Here is an 18,429-nt window from a genome sequence, read left to right as displayed (position 1 = left end):
GTTATTGTAATTAACCCAATGGCTCTGGTCAAGATATTAAGCAGACAGAAATGATATTATAATTATATAAGATGAGAGACTGTGGATGAACTTGAAGAAGCTGATTATGATGATATGATAATGAGAGTGGGAGACTTTGGGACTGGAATTAAGAGAGGGAGAATGGGAAAGAGAGGGAGGAAAATACAAAGAGAAATAATAAGAGATAGAGATGGGAGGAAGATATCGGGAGAGGGAGAGAGACAGAGATTATAGGAATGGGGAGAGATGGAACAGGAAAGAGGAGAGAGATATAAAGAGAATTAGATAAGAAATGGGAGGAGGATATCAGTAGGAAAAATAGAAAGGGAGTGTGTGGAAGTGAAAATTAGATTGAGACAGATCAGAATTAGTGAGAGGGAGAGAGATGGGGCAGGAAGATGGAGAGGAGAAGAGATTTAGGCCGTGTTTATGCTTCCACTTTTCAGGCCAGAATCAGCGTTTCCAAACGTGATTAGTCCAAAACACGGTCCATGCTTACTTTCATTTAAACGCTGTTTCAAAACGCCGATCGTAAACTCACAAAAAGGTGCGTTTGTAAACGTCGTTTGACCAGAATCAGGCTTTCTGGGGAAGTATAAACAGAACCACGATCGTAAACATGTTTAAATGACATCATTTGGTACATGCTTCCGGTGAGATGAAAATCCGCGGGCATATACAGTTTCATTGCTCCATGTTATCTCCACATAATAACAACACTCAGAAAAAAACTTTCGAAAAAGGGCGCGCCCAGTTTGACCTCGCTTTCCTGCGAAGCCAGCTGGAGATTGTCATTTCGCCTCTGAAAAGTTAAGCATAAATAGCACTCCCAGAATCACGTTTACGATCGGCGTTTTGAATCGACGTTTGAAAATGCTGATTCTGTCCGCGCAATGGAAGCATAAACACACCCTTAGAGAGACAGAAAATGATGAGTAGAAAAGGTAAGAGATAGGAGAGATGAAAATGAAAAGGAAGGGGTGGTAAGGAGAGAGAGAGAGAAAGAGAGGGGTAGAGAGAAAAGATGAAAAAAAATACAAATGCAGAGTGATGAAGAGAGGATAGAGAGAGGATGAGATGGGTTCATTTAGAAATGAGATGCTTTGTGAGGGAGATGGAGAGAGAGAAAGTTAGCAGGAGTGCATATAAGAGGAAGATAAAACTCATAGGCCAGTATTCTGAAGTCTGTTTTAACTTAAACTCAGCTTTAAAGTTGTGGTTTAAGTATGGATAGCCAATTGTTACATAAATCACTTACGGTACAGATAACATATTTCAGCTCATTTGGCTCTCAAATCATTTATAATAGTCTCGGAAGTATAAATAGATGATTGTCTTCACCATCGATGAATGAGGAAAGAGCACAGTAAACGTAAGAAACATACAACTTAATAAAAATTTTGACACTTTTGGCTTCCCATAAATTTAGCGCAGAGTTAGACCATGGTCTAAGTTAAACCTGACTTCGGAATACGGGCCATTGACAGGCAGAGAGAGAGAGGGAGAGACAGGTCAATAGAGAAATAAAAAAAAGCATTTTGCAAAGTATTAATTCACAAGAAAATGACTCATTGATGAGAGTAAAACATTTGAGTATCTGGCGATGAGAGAGGATGCAGACACAAGGAATTGTGCAGAAGATCTGGAAGAAACGATGATGAAATAACTCGACACCAAGCATGAAAGACTGGGGAGTGTTTCATAAAACATTTTGCGATTTTCACCGACTAAATTGTTCTGAGCCAATCAGATCGGGCAAGGACTTCAGTAGCTTGTAACAGTTGGTGAAAACCACTGACTAATTGTATCATGAAAGGCTTCCCAGAATGGATAATATGGGGGTGGGTTTGAGAATAATAGAAACTTATCGGGGAGAATTTCATGAAGAATTTGTGGGCGATTTTCACAAATACAGGTTATAAGCTACTGTGAATCCTTGCATCTGATTGGTCAAAAGCAAATATTATGAGGTAATCCAGTCTTCTCTGCTAGAAATTGGTTGCGAGAGAGAGGGGGTGGGGGGGGAGATCTAGACAGAAAAGGAGACCAAATACAGGAGTTAATGAAGTAGATGAATAAAGAAGTTACCGACAGAAGAATGAAAAAAAAATAGACGCTTCCAGAGAAATATCGGGAGCTTAATTAAGATGTCCACCCATACATTCTCCTCGGCAAGACTTCCTTATTTTCCATTACTTCTCTATCCTTTCCGTCCAATGGTCAGACAACTGATATGGACGTTGTGGTCAGAATTATCTGTCCATCGTCGATTCATCAGCGGTCAATCCTTTGTCCGTGAAAACGGTCTGGTCAGCGGGTGATGAAATAATGCGGTTTTGTTACAGATGTAAGGGAAATTAGGGAATGCGGACCATTACATCAGATGAGTCCAACATGTCTTCATTTATTAAAATTGATGATTTCACGACGTACAAAGGAATGGAGAAATTCATATGAAAGAAATAAGTTGTCTTACGGTCACTGACAGATTATATGATTTGATGAAACTGAATAGATGCATACCTTTCATACACAATGCAAATTGAAGGCATCCAGTTGAGTTGGATGAAATATAAAGAAATCTTTAAGATCTGCAGTCTTCGTGACTTATATTCATATAGGATATATTCTATATCTATATGATTAATTGGATCATTTCACTTGACTAATGCCTTCCTGGTATTATTATTTTTTATATAATTATTCATATACAGCTTTTTTCTTAAGATATCACAAATAGCTCACAAGGAAAAAAAGTACAAATATTTCAAATGAGGTCTTACAGTCTTAAAAATCTTGAATAAAAATTTATTAATTTTTGAGGTCCATTTCTGAATGAAGAGGCAGGTGATGAATCTCAAGAGGTAATCTATTCCAATATTTTGATGCAGTTTCTGGTAAAAACCCTTCTCCAGTTTCGATATCTTTTGACAAGATCATAATATGACCAAAATATCAAAAGGAGACTTTAGCCTTAGGTTGGGTTAAAGCCATGAAAACCCTTGAATTAAGAATTTTAGATTTATATAAGTTTATCAATTTGACATGTTATTAAATATTGTTTTTAATTCTTTGTCATTTCTGCAGATTTCCAGACGATAGCATGTAAAATATGTGGGGACAGGTCGTCAGGTGTACATTACGGTATCATCTCATGTGAGGGATGCAAGGTAAGCTTTAAATGTTTTTCACCCCTAAAAGGCAATGGATCATTCCACATTCTTTTGTATTAAAGTTGGTAGGGATCATTTATATTATAAAATGGGGGGATGGATTGTATCATTAGATATTGATGAACAGAGATATAGCTAGTGGTTGGCCAACCGACACAGAAGATTTCTGACCACCACTCATAAAAAGCACTATTTCTGACCACCACTAATTACAAATAAAAAGGGTTCCAAACACAACTCCTTGCAAAAAGAATTGCACTTACATTAATTTCCATCTTTAATCTTGTTTCATTTGCATTATTTGAAATGAACCTTCTTATATTTGATAAATATTATTTTATTTTCAAAGATTTTCTAATTTTTGGTTGTCATTACATGATGTTCATTCGTTTTTGGCTTTAAGACCGCTAACTCAGCCTAAAAAAGAAATTGTGTTGCCTGAAATCGCAACCTCCATTAAAAACGCTCTAGCTAGAACATTGTTGATGCATGAAGTTTTGGGGCATGAAAAATATTAGCCTTGTTACCTCATGGGAGCATCTGATTTAAGTATGAATTTATCTCAAATACTGGTTTGGCGATCTTTTTGATTGAATTTGCCCCCATTTGAATGTATCTTAGTTATAGTTTATAAAAAGAGATGAATGAATAATGCTATTTTGTATACAAATGCCAAGGTATTGATTGCGTATTTTGATTGTATTTATTTACAGGGTTTCTTCAAGAGGTATTTAAAGGTCAAGTCCACCCCAGTAAAATGTTGATTTGAATAGAGAAAAATCAAACAAACATAATGCTAAAAATCTTATCAAAATTGGATGTAAAATAAAAAAAAGTTGTGGCATTTTAAAGTTTTGCTTATTTTTCACAAAACAATGATATGCACAACTCGGTGACATGCAAATGGGTCAGTCACTGATGTCCATCACTCACTATTTCTTTTGATTTTTATTGTTTGAATTATACAATATTTCATTTTTTACATATTTGACAATGAAGGACCACCTTGACTGAAACATATAGTATGAAACAATGCTAATTCCACATGTTCAGGGAGGAATTAATCGTTGTTTCCCTTGACAATATAGAGAAAATTAGAATATTTCATATTTCACATAATAAAATAGAAAAGAAATAGTGAGTGGATGACATCATCACTCTCCTCATTTGCATACTGACCAGGATATGCATATAACTATTTTGTAAAATTAAGCGAAACTTTGAAATATCATAACTTTCTTATTTTACATCCGATTTTGATGAAATTTGCAGTGTTTTGTTTGTTGGATTTTCCTCTTTTTATTCAAATCAACTTTTTGTTGGGATGGACTTGTCCTTTAAAAAAGGCAAACAAAAAAGGTCTTTGTCTGAGGAGGAAAATTAGAAAATCAGAAGTAAACATTGCTGCCCTGCCTTTGTAAACAAATGACAAGAATTTTGATTGAATAATGTGATTGCATACTGTATTTATTTTTCAGGAGGTGTTTGAAAAGACAAAAAAGCTATGTTTTTGCCCATGGAGGAAATAGTAAACTAGTACACAACATAGAAACAAGGTTCCTGCCTAATACCCTTTTCATAAAACCTATCCTCCAATTAGCCGCCTAAGAGTAATGCAGATAATTCAATAAAAATTGCGTTCACAAACTCCGAAAATAAGCCGCATTATTTTTACGAGCGCTCATCCTGAAAAAGGCGGATAATCGTCATGACAACTGGACACGCCCCCTCTGATGCGGTTGTGTTGGGAAAGGGTGACCTTGTGACCGCACCATGGCAATTATTCGCATTATTTGGAAATGCGTTCATAAACTAAAAATCTTGTCCCGATGCTGCTATTATGTGGATAATAGCAGCATCAAAATAATGCGGATTACTCTTGTCCTCCTCCACATACACATGTCAACTATTTTGATTGCATACTTTGATCGCATACTTAGATGCATTCTTTGATTGCATACTCTGATTGTATTCTTTCTGCAGGGTTTCTTCAGGAGGTGTTTAAGAAGACAAAAAGAGTATGTCTGTGTACGTGGAGGAAAGTGTGAAATCAGTAGACAACATAGAAACAGATGCCCCGCCTGCCGCTACAAGAAGTGCCTTGAACTTGGAATGTCCAAAGATGGTATGATTGTAACAGATATCAATAATGATCTGATTTATGAATCTTTATGAAATCTACATAAATCATTGTTTAGACCATAATATCAAAGCCATCTCTGTAATATTAAAACTACCTCTGTGAATTCAGTCTTATTTTTTGTTCAAATGGCATAGTCTTACTATCTTGTGAAATCTCAGATAACTTGTAACTTAAAGTGATTGGTTAACATTGGTTTGACTTTTAAAAATCTGAGGTAGAAGGTAACACTTGTCACCTGTGTCTGTGATATGTTACTAAAATAAAGCCCAGAAAAAATTGCGTTCGAAAATGATTATTTAGTGCTTCAAAAATTGAAATATAAAGTGACTGGAAACACCATCTTAATTTTATCCCATACACTTATGTGTACTATTTAGGCGTCTATAAGACGCCTATTTACAAAATCGGGGTTTGCCTTGTCGTTTTAGCTTTTCATTCTCAATAATGGTTGTTTTCAGGGTTTATTGATTCTAATACTTACACTTGTACTCATGTTTCATCTTGGTTTGATAATTTTTTTAAATCGGCTGCTCACAAAGTTAAACAATACCTTTAAACCATCCTTCCATCTGTTGTTCATTCAAAAGCTTGATGTGCTTAGGACCATCTACGCCTATTCAATGAGCGCAGTTATATTCCATATCTGGAAATGACCAACACATAAGAATTGGCCTGCGCAGTAAGTGACCGGCTCAAATCCTGTTTGTTTTGGGTCACTTTAGAGCCCTACTTTTCCCCAAGTCCACTGACCTCTCTTTACCCCGCCCTCACGTCCAGTAGAATAGTGTCCCCTCGGAGCAAGGACAATTACACACTGTGTTGACCCCTGAAGCAGCGCTTCGTGCACTGAGGACCTGGTTAATTGGCAGGACATATATTCTCGTGGTCGTGATTTAGGATGACGTTTAACACAGAAGGTTGTTGAGGAGGCCTAATGGTTGAAGCCTAGAGATGTCAGGGGAAATATAGTCTATGGTGAGAGGTTTGTGTCTCTCGCCCTGTGTAAATGGTGAGAAATTAACAATGGTTCATTTCATATGCATTGGCCCACACTCAACTCACCAATGGTAACTGCATTAAAGATATTCAAAGGCTAAATTCAAGATACAGGCTTCTTTGTTATCGACCAGGTGTTGAATCGTATGATGATTACTGCCCCCTCCCCTCCAAGATTTGTAGAAACCCTCTTTTCAGGACGCACCATCTCAACCTCTGTACACAAGAAGGTACAATCAGTATTGGCACTAATTTGTGTCTTGAAAGATTTTTTGGGGATATTAAACTTTCACATGTGTTACTCAAAGGGAATTTTGTAATACAACTCATGGCATAGGTCTATGTATGCATATGCAGGAAATTTTCACTATCTTGAATTCTGCCTCTTTAGAAAGATTAAAAGTTTCGCACTTAATTTCATCCTTTTTTTTCTCTCTCATCTGGAATTCTGTAGTGAAGAAGATAATACCCCTATCTTATCAAACAAATTGCAATTAATAGCCGTGAATCACAAAACTGTCTCTGTTTTGACTGTAGGTGGAGCTCTTTAATAATGGGCTTACTGGGACTGTGTAATTTATCATTTTGCTCAGATATACAGTTGAGGCCAGAAGTTTAGATACACCCAGGAAATTAAAAGAAAAGTTGACTCTTGCCAAACATCATCAAATTTACCGTATCTTATAAAATAATTGTGCTATCATGACGAATTTGATATCAAACAAATGAGTATGTCATGCCCCTTCATCACATTGCTTTGTCATCAGGAGCTGAAAAATATTTAGGTGTCATTTTTCCCCCAAATATCTTCGTATTTTAGACAAATTAAAAATAAAAACTTGACAAAACATTTCATATTTGTGCAAGTTACTTCTCAACACAAACATTTCAGATTACACATTTTTGTTCAGTGGTTACATATCATGATAGAAAATATAATATAAATCATAGATTTAACATTTATATATTTCTATGAAACAATGTTTGAAAACATATCAACAATAGAATACATTTGGCACGAATGTTACTTTTTTTCTTCAAAGAAAATTCCACCTGAAATATACTTTAATCCCAACGGCATCCCAATCATGTCAGGGGCCGTGTACCGTGTACAAAAATGTGAAAATGACCATAGGATTGTGATTTTTTGCATGGTCAGCCCCCCACTTTGAAAACCGTTCCACAGCCCTTGCATGTGAGAGAGCTTAATGATACCCTCTTTCATTTGATACCAAATTCGTCATGGCAGTATTTATATTTCTGAAGATCTAAATTCTAGGATGTTTGGCAAGTGAACAAATATCACCGAATTCAATGGGTGTATATGTTAACTTTTGGCCTCAACTGTAACATATACATTTTATACTTTTCTACAGTGCCTTTCCACAGTAGCCTGTCCAAAGCACTTTACAATATAAACGACAAAGGGTAATTCTGCTCTTCTGATTTTAGTATTAAAAAAGAATACATGTTTACCTATTCTTAGGTGGTTTTTATAATAAATGTACTGAATATCAGCATTCTTGTTGGGGAGGCTATCCAAGTATAAGAACCAGAGAAACTTATGCATTGTGGCCCAGTGGATTAGTCTTCTGACTTTGAAACAGAGGGTCCTGGGTTCAAATCCCTGCCATGGCGTAATTTCCTTCATCAAGGAATTCATCCACATTTGTGCTGCACTCAACCCAGGTGAGGTGAATGGGTACCTGGCAGGAATTTATTCCTTGAAATGCCACCGCGCTCTAAAAGGCTGCGGGGCTAAAGCCAGGATGATAACATCCAAGTCCTTTTGAAGCGCATAGGGACGTTATGACATAATATGATGTGCACTAAACAAGAACTGCGTTATTATTGTTGACCTTGACCTTTTTTCCATTCATTCATTTCCTTCCGCACAGCTGTGAGAATCGGCAGAATTCCAAACAAACAGAAAGAGACGGAGTTCGTCGACATCGAACCCTACATCTACGAGGAGATCAAGGATGATGAGGACTTCGATCCTTTCAAAGACATCAAGATCGATGCGGAAACCGAGGAGCTAATCATTGCCGTCAGAGATGCTCACCAAAGCACAGCAAAGTTCTATGTAAGCTTTTTAAATTGCCATATCCAGGTGCCGGTTTCATAAAACTTCTAATAACAAATAACAGTTAAAAGCTACTGAAATCCTTCAGTCTGATTGGCCGAGATTTTTTTTGTTATAAAAATTGTGCATTTTTTTCTAAAATTTTTTATAAGAATATTTTTTTGATAAGAAATTGTGCAAGCTTTTCTTTATCAACAAACAATGCATTTGTCTGCTCCATGCTATAAGAACGATTTTTTGAAAGAGAAATCCACAAAAAGGTAGAAATCCATAAAAAGGCAAGCTTTTAATTGTGTGGTTTTTTTCAAGAAGGAAAAAAAAACAGTGGGGGAATTAGCATTAGCAAAATTGAAGCTGTTTTTGAGATTGATTTAGATTACATACCATTTCAAATTGTCATTTCTTTTTGTTCTATCAGATGATTACAATCAAACTTAACCCTAATAAGACTGGGGGCTGATTCAGCCCCCCTTGACATTTTTTGTAATAAATCCGCCACAAATTTTTTTTTGGACTGCGCTGCCCGCTGTTTTTTTACTTTCAAGTCTCGCGCATATTTGAGACCAAAATTGCGCCCCCCCCCCCTGGGACGTGTATCCAAAATTACATAACTTTTCACAAGTACATGCAAACCCAAAATTGCTTAGAAAAGTGAATTTGTGTACAAATCCAATGCAAATATTGCTTTTAACCAAAAGTCATATATGTATCATTGTTTTTTTTTTCTTTTACTGATTAAAATCAATTGATTTCATTCTATTTATGGTCAAAATAAAGTCCCCAACAATTTCCATTGAAGAATCAATAAAAAAACAAATAAGTACATAAGAAATCTAGAAAACAATAAATAAACATAAGAACATAAATGTGATGTTGAATTTTCAAAGTATATTTGATCAGACTCCTATAAAAAGTCTCTGAACCCCCAAAACCTGAAAAAAAGGCTTTTTAGGGGCATTATTTAGTTGATTACTGCAAACTTTTGATTTTACACGTAAATTAGAATAATTAGCAGTGAGATTTTTTGCAGAATTTGATCTTATCGTTTTGTAGATTATGCAATGGGAGTTTTCTTAAGCCTCGAAATAGCCTCTATTTAGGGTTAAAACTTGATGTAATGTTTGATCTTGTCTTTTCTTTCCTTCTGTCAATCTTTAGCCCGAGTTTGATGACTTCAGGGAGGGAAGATGGGAGAAGGATCCGGAAGAACTGAAGAGAATAGCAGATAGACTTTCAATAGATAGTAAGAAATCAATCTAAGCCATTGCAATCAAATATATATTTAAAAAAAAAATAAGAATGCAACTTTTTTGTGAACCAATCAGAAGTGTGCATTGAGCATGATTGAAATCTCTGTTGCATTCAGGCAATAGGTTGATGTCATTTTACACATGATTGCATTCTCTGTTGTTTTCAGGCAACAGCTTGACTTCATTTCAAACATGATTGAATTCTCTGTTGCATTCAGGTATTAAACAGTTTTACATGATATCAAACATGATTGAATTCTCTGCTGCATTCAGGTATTAAACAGTTTTACATGATATCAAACATGATTGAATTCTCTGTTGCATTCAGGTATTAAACAGTTTTACATGATATCAAACATGATTGAATTCTGTTGCATTCAGGTATTAAACAGTTTTACATGATATCAAACATGATTGAATTCTCTGTTGCATTCAGGTATTAAACAGTTTTACATGATATCAAACATGATTGAATTCTCTGCTGCATTCAGGTATTAAACAGTTTTACATGATATCAAACATGATTTAATTCTCTGCTGCATTCAGGTATTAAACAGTTTTACATGATATCAAACATGATTGAATTCTGTTGCATTCAGGTATTAAACAGTTTTACATGATATCAAACATGATTGAATTCTGTTGCATTCAGGTATTAAACAGTTTTACATGATATCAAACATGATTGAATTCTCTGTTGCATTCAGGTATTAAACAGTTTTACATGATATCAAACATGATTGAATTCTCTGCTGCATTCAGGTATTAAACAGTTTTACATGATATCAAACATGATTGAATTCTCTGCTGCATTCAGGTATTAAACAGTTTTACATGATATCAAACATGATTGAATTCTCTGTTGCATTCAGGTATTAAACAGTTTTACATGATATCAAACATGATTGAATTCTCTGTTGCATTCAGGTATTAAACAGTTTTACATGATATCAAACATGATTGGAATTCTCTGTTGCATTCAGGTATTAAACAGTTTTACATGATATCAAACATGATTGAATTCTCTGTTGCATTCAGGTATTAAACAGTTTTACATGATATCAAACATGATTGAATTCTCTGTTGCATTCAGGTATTAAACAGTTTTACATGATATCAAACATGATTGAATTCTCTGTTGCATTCAGGTATTAAACAGTTTTACATGATTGAATATTCTGCTGCATTCAATTATTTAACAGTTTACATGATATCAAACATGATTGACTTCTCTGCTGCATTCAGGTATTAAACAGTTTTACATATCAAACATGATTGAATTCTCTGTTGCATTCAGGTATTAAACAGTTTTACATGATTGAATTCTCTGCTGCATTCAATTATTTAACAGTTTTACATGATATCAAACATGATTGAATTCTCTGCTGCATTCAGGTATTAAACAGTTTTACATGATATCAAACATGATTGAATTCTCTGCTGCATTCAGTTATTAAACAGTTTTACATGATATCAAACATGATTGAATTCTCTGCTGCATTCAGGTAACACTTTATAGAAATCATAAAAACATGATTGAATACTCATCTCCATTCAGAAAACGGTATAACGTCATTTTAAACATGATTGGATATTTTAAAAGACGAAATGTTACATATGGATAGTTTTGACTACTAATAAAATGGATATGTACATAATATTCATCTTCAACATTGAATTGTGATGTTTTTTCTGTTTGTTCGTGTCTTTTGATTTCTCTCTATTTCTGTTCTCTCTCTGTCTTTCTCTCTCATTCTGTACTCCTGTTCTTGTCTCTCTCTCTCTCTCTCCTGGGTCCTTATCTTTTATCTCTTTCCCTCTGTGTCTTTCTCTTTTCCTCTGTGTGTATCTTTCTCTCTCTCTCTCTACTAGGTATGGATGGTATTCAGATGTGGTGCTCCATAGTCACTCAGGCGTTAGCAGCGTATATCAAGAGAATCGTCACCTTCTGCAAACACATACCAGGTTGGTGTTCTTCTGGTTCCATGACATTTTCTTTGGCGACTATCGCTCTGGCTGCATTTACTCCGCTATAAATTCCACACGCTCATCAAATATCTAACTTTGACCCTGGATTTAAAGGCCTGGTCACACCGCCCGAGCGTTGTTGGAGCGGTAGGGAGAGAGGGTCGAATTTTGCTCACAAAATTGGGTAAAAAAATCAGGAAAAAAAAATCGAAAATGAAAATGGTGAACGGTAGCGAGAGGTGATGATTTTTTCTCTCCGCTCCACGACTGCTCCAACAACGCTCGGGCGGTGTGACCAGGCCTTAACACTGCCCTACCGTAAGCCTAACCCTAATCCTAACATAAAACCCTTCGCGTTACGTCACCATTCATGTACCCTTCAAAGGTCACTTCAAACCCTTTGGTAAACTTTTTATGCCCCCGCAGACGAAGTCCGGAGGGGGCATTAAACGTTGCCCCTGTCCGTCCGTCCCCCAACTTGGTTTCTGTGCAATAATTCGAAAAGTATTGAATGGATTTTAAAAAAGTTTGGTGTTTCGGTAGATGACACCAAAATACAGGCTAAGTATGAATTTGGAGTCCACAGGTTAAAGGTCGAAGGTCACAGCTCATTAAATATATGACTTTGTTTCCTTGCAATAAACTAAAAAAATATTTAATGGATTTTAAAAATTTTTGGTGTGTAGGTAGATGACACCAAAATACAAGGTAAGTATGAATTTGGAGTCTGCAGGTCAAAGGTCACAGCTCATTAAATATACGAGTTAGTTTCTGCGCAATAACTCAAAAAATATTTAATGGATTTTAAAAATATTTACTGTGTAGGTAGATGACACCAAAATACAGTTCGCATTAAGTCCGCAGGTCACAGCTCATTATATATGCGAGTTGGTTCAGAGGTCTAAATTTGTTCACTATATATATGCATATTGGTTTCTGCACGTTTTAAATTTCAGTCATATTGAATGAAATTTTGATGGCGTTAAGTGGGGGCATCTGTGTCCTTTGGAAACATCAAATTTCTAGTTTTTCTTGATTCCCATGTTTTGTATTGCTATGTCATAAAAAACCAGGGGGCCCTTTCATAAAGCTGTTCGTAAGTTAAGAGTGACTTTAAGAACGACTGGTGATCCTTTCATACGCACTAGACCATCGCCCATGAACATTTTGGTGTACACCATTTAACACAAGAAATGATCAACAGTCGTTCTTAAAGTCGCTCTTAACTTACAAACAGCTTTATGAAACACCCACCAGGTGGGTGTTTCATAAAGCTGTTCGTTAAGTTACGAACGACTTCATGCACAACTGGAACATGTTCTTAGGTCATAACTCAATTACATAGGGATATCACTTGGAACAAGAAAGGATCACCAGTCGTGCGTAAAGTCACTCTTATCTTACGAACAGCTTTATGAAACACCCACCTGGAGGGTGTTTGATAAAGGTGTTAAGAGCGACTTTAAGAATGACTGGTGAACCTTTCTTATGCGCTACACCATCACCAGTGAGCATTTTGGTGTATAGATAGATAAGATAGATAAATGGATTTTATTAAAAACATGTCTCGCAGTACAAACTGAAATGAACCTGAATTACAGATAAAAAGAATTACAAGACAATAAACAATATACAGTATTAACATAGGAAATTAAATTAAAGGGTCACTCTCGCAGTGCACTTAAAGAGAAATGCCAGTAGTTGCAGTAAAAACTGATTTCATGAGAAAGTCTGTAAAACCAGGCTTAATTGCCAGTATGTCATCGAGGATCTAGATCTGGTACAGTTACATAAACTGAACTTTGTGAAATCTTGAAATCTACGCTGAAAAATTTTCACACTGAAGATCACCAACACAGATAAGCGCACGTGGGACAGTGTATTATTATTGCTTTGAATGTCGGCCGGACGCTTGACCCGAATCCTGTGCTTATTTGCCAATTTCTCAGCAATTACACAATTTCTTCCAGAATCCTTTGGCACATACGTTTTATTTATACAAACAGACACTTTGGTGGTAATTTCATTGGATTCTGTACGAACTCATTTTGATATCGTTACCACAACTGGCATTTACCTTTAATTTCAGTAAGGAGAAATACAAACATAAAACTAGGTAATGTATCCAGGCACCACAAAGGGGGTACCTGAAGACAAAGGATCACCAGTCATTCTTGAAGTCGCTCTTAACGAACACCTTTATGAAACACCCACCGGGGATGTTTCTCAAAGATTTAAGTGCAATTTAAAGGTCTGGTCACACCGCCCGAGCGTTGTTGGAGCGGTCCTGGAGCGGAGAGAAAAAAAATCATCACCGCTCGCTACCGTTCACCATTTTCGATATCGATCGTTGGTGTTTTTGTTTTCGATTTTTTTCCAATTTTGTGAGCGAAATTCGACCCTCTTTCCCTACCGCTCCACGATCGCTCCAACAACGCTCGGGCGGTGTGACCAGGCCTTAAGGCCGCAATTTGATATCCCATTGCGTGAGATATAAGATGGATCCACGTATGGGTCAGATTATGCTCAAGGGATGCATGCTTCTGCGGATAAACCAATGAGAGTGTGCATTAAATATCATGCATGCGTTGATGTTTAAGCATGATTTTAAGCCACATTTAACTTTTTTTAAAACATCACTCTCATGATCCTTGTCAGGTTTGGTCTCCTGGATATCCTAACCATCAAGGATTCTGTTGAATTAACTCATTGAGTGCTTCGTGCACGCTACGTATCCTACTATAACATGCCACACTCGTGCTCGCACGCCTACTATTAATTGCTTTGTGCTTGCATTGTTTCCTACCCTCGCCTGCTTCGTGCATGACTGCGCACATTCGGAATTACAATCATTGTTACGCCGTTTTGCATTGTATTGCACATCGCATGCACGCCGTAATTAGCACTATTGTGTGCAGTGCGAACTCTGCTTTCTGACAGATCAACTTACTCACGCGGTTTACATTTGGCTTTTTCGAGTATTTCTACATTTTTTACAAGATATGGCTCTGCCTCTGAGAGGGAAGAGACCTAGGTTTTTTGATCCATACAAAACACTCCACAAAATGGAACTACTTGATACAACTCATATTTTAGCGGTAAAGATAATAACCAATCCATAAAATGAGGACATCATTATAAGGGGTATGAAATTTCCTACAACTTTACTACACAATATTTTTTGGATAAACTAATCGTTAGAGAGTTACAAGCAATTGTAATCATGACTATTGAAAGGAGTGAATACGACTCGCGATCCCAAAATCAATGTGGCACAGGGGGGGTTTGTGGCTGGCACAGGGAATAAGCATGGGATTAGCACTGTGGCGTTGGGTTAGTAGTGTGTGTGGCATGTTAAGAGTTAATGTTGCCTTTGGTCTCAACAAAGATATCCGCATCTCAAAGAAAAAAATCAAGTTGATTTCAGGGGAATTCTTTATCAGGGTATCTGCACCTCTGGGGAAAGGCTCACCATCAGATAGTCCTTGATAAGTCTGATCACTTCTTAGTGACTTCTTACTGGCTTCGTAGTGGCTTTAAAAGTCAAGTACCTTGCATTTAACCTTTATTGTGCTGTTATGATCATCAAAGTTTTGTTGGAACTAAACAATGCTCCTAATTCTGTCCTTTGTCCTTCTTTCTAGGTTTTGCATTATTATGTCAGCAAGACCAGATGGTTCTTGTCAAGTCGGGTCTCTTCGAGATCCTAACCATTCAGGATTCCATAGAACTGATCCTCTACGATGCCTTTGTCCTCAACGAGGATATCCGCATCTCTAAGGAGAACATCATGAAGTTCATGCCGGTGGAGCTCTTTCAGGGCATCTACACCTTTGCAGAGAGGCTCAACGTAAAGCTAAGACTCACCAAGACTGAGATCGCCCTGCTATCAGCGGTAGTGCTCTTTGCAGATGGTAAGTGATAACAGATAGGTGTCTCCGTAAGCTGTTCGTAAGGTACGGATGACACTACGCACGATTGATGACCGTTTCTTGTGCTAAATGATAGATGCCTATTTATATGACCTTGCACCTAAGAACATGTTCGAGTCATGCATAAAATGTGTGCGACTTTACAAACAGCTTTATGAAAGACAAACCGGGTGACTCTACACATTGTTGGTGGAATGTTACAATATTGTATTTCATACGGAAAAAATTTTGAAGATGGCTCAGAACAACATGAATTTTACAATTAAGGCAATACTGGCAACCTCATGCTGTCTGGAAGCAGATTTCTAAATCATGTAAGAACTCTTATTTATGCAAAAGAAGAAAGTTGCCACCCATGACATGACTCTATGTTAGAGATTTTTTTCAAAATTGAATTTTATAATAATAATAACGTTATATTTACCCAGGGTAGCCACTTCAGTTCTGAAAACTGTTCTCTCAGCGTGCCCTGCTATTATTATTAACCGGCTAAGCTAGGCTACCTATTCAGGTGCACACAGCTCTTGAGGAATTATTTCCTGCCGGTACCAATTTACCTCACCTGGGTTGAGTGCAGCACACTGTGAATGAATTACTTGCTGAAGGAAGTTACGCCATGGCTGGGATTTGAACCCACGACCCTCTGTTTCAAAGTCCGGAGACTAATTCACTATGCCACAATGCTTAACTTATTTGAATTTTAATATTGAGATACAAGGTCTTAGCAGTCCATCAAAGACATGATACTTCCTCCCACACCATTTACTCCCGTCTTCAGCTTTCTGAAACATAGGGTTAGTGTTTTGATAGGGTTTGGGGTGAAGATTTAGGGTTAGGTTTGCAGGTGGTGTTCCAAGGTTAGCTTAATCTGCAGATTTTCTAACAGAGGAATGGTCGCCAGAGCAAATCTTATAGAATTTAATTATATGTATTGAATGAAAATCAGGTGGCTGTTTAATGAAGATAGTGAATCCATTATATTTCATACCTAAGTGTCCATCTGTCTCTACCTTCCTGTTGATACAGATCGAGAGGGCCTGCAGGACGTCATCAGCGTCAGTCGCATCCAATCCCGCCTACTGACGGCCCTGCACATCGAGATCATCCGCAACCACCGATCCGACCCTCACATGTTTGCCAAGTGCCTGCTGCTCCTCCCGATGCTCAGGACAGTGGATGACTTCCATAACCAGTTCATCATCAGGCTCAAGCTGGGAAGCAGCAACCTGCCAATGTCCGAACTCTACAAGGAGGTCTATGACCTGGGCTCCTTCAATGGCAGTAGCCGCAGCCAAAGTGAAGACGGTGGCGCCGCCTCTGCGGCCACCAAGACTACAGAAAGTGATGATGAATTCAAGATGTGCAAGAAAAAAGCAGCAGCGGTAGCCGCCGTGACTGCATCTGCAACCGCTCTACCTCCTACGCTTTGTGAGATGAAGCAGCCGACGATGTGCGGACGGAAGCAACAAGCCGTGCGGGAACTGTCATCGCAGGCTGTCTATGGCAACGTGGTGATCAAGGAAGAGAATGACACGTTACTGATGACACATTGTTCACTTTAACCAGTCTCAAGGCCTGCATGGTGATACCATCTAGTTGTATCTCTATAGAGGGATATCAAGTCACCTCCTTATACTGGGACATCTAGCCATCTCTTTATACAAGGGGTGATGCCATTTGACGCACTATGTGGTCCAAGACCGCAGCAGTTCCCTAGGAGAAGTCTTTAGAAGACTTCAGTAATGCACCCTGGCTAGTAAACGTTTTAGAAAACAGATTCCAGGTCAATCCAAAGAGACAAGCAACACTACTATCCTGCCAGAATTTTAAGATGTGTGACTCGTCTTGGGATTGTGGTCTTCCAGTAAGGATCATCATCACCATCCTTTGTCCTCTAAGGATGCAGAACACAGTTCTCCCAGGAACCTTGTACCTTAAAGTTGTCGACACACCTTGCAGTTCCTCCAAGTGGAACTAAAGTAATTCCCCTCAGAGAAGCCATTGGTTCTGATTACCAAGTATATGAAGTTCCATAGTTGAATCAAAACAGAGTTTGTGTCCTGGCTGTCTCCTAGGAAGCTTCCTCGAGTTTGTGGATATCCGCTTTTGCAAGAGTGTCTGTGGATAGTTATCCTGTAATCACCACAAGGTGTGTCTCCCATCAGTAAGAGAAGTGCAGAGGCAGTGGAGGTCCATAATGACCACAGGTGTCCACCAAACGTGACATCCACCTTGAGAAACTGAAGCTGGAGCAACAAAAATGAATTTTGGAACATCCTGTCTGGTATCCCCTTATCAGGAAGGTCTCGCCCAGTGAGACCACATTTGAAGTTATATATTCTATTCATGATAAATGCTATAGGTGTGGTACTGCCCCCTTTCGTCAGTAACATGAAAGTTTTGTGCAGGTTCAAAGAGTTCATCGTTTGAGATTTTGTCCACGGCTGGTGTTATTTGGCAAAGTATTATAATATTGGTTTGGGCTTTATTCATAAGTAAGTTGTTTTTTTGTACCAAGTTATTCCTCTCTGCCAAAAAGTAACCTGGAAGATGATCTTCAAAGATCATCTTAAACTGGAAGTGTATTTAACTTGGGGCTCAATCAATTGCGGATGATTTCTTGCAACTCTGAGTATGGTTGATTCGGAGGAGATCTCAGGAGCGTTTCATGAAACAAATAGTTATTTTCACTGACTATTTGTTATAAGCTACTGAAATCCTTGCATCTAATTGGCTCATAGCAAATTTGTTAGGAAAGATCACTGTCAAGTTGCTTTATGAAACACCCCTCCAGTTCACCCTGGGCACCCACATCCAGAAGATTTTTAGGATTCAGTAGTTACATAGTTTTAGAAAGAAA

General features: G+C 37.6%; 1 protein-coding gene across 1 annotated transcript; it reads left to right on the top strand.

The window, feature by feature from the left end:
* Positions 1–952: 952 nt before the first annotated feature.
* On the top strand, positions 953–18,097 carry LOC121421889 (nuclear receptor subfamily 1 group D member 2-like). Its single transcript, XM_041616690.1, has 8 exons — positions 953–965; positions 3,109–3,191; positions 5,178–5,319; positions 8,232–8,419; positions 9,578–9,662; positions 11,542–11,634; positions 15,282–15,551; positions 16,596–18,097. The coding sequence occupies exons 1-8, from the start codon at positions 953–955 to the stop codon at positions 17,129–17,131; spliced, it is 1,410 nt and encodes a 469-aa protein (XP_041472624.1). The 3' UTR covers positions 17,132–18,097.
* Positions 18,098–18,429: the final 332 nt, after the last annotated feature.

This window comes from Lytechinus variegatus, chromosome 9, assembly GCF_018143015.1.
Source record: "Lytechinus variegatus isolate NC3 chromosome 9, Lvar_3.0, whole genome shotgun sequence".
NCBI lineage: Eukaryota > Metazoa > Echinodermata > Echinoidea > Temnopleuroida > Toxopneustidae > Lytechinus > Lytechinus variegatus.
This window is presented reverse-complemented; position numbering and strand designations above follow the sequence as displayed.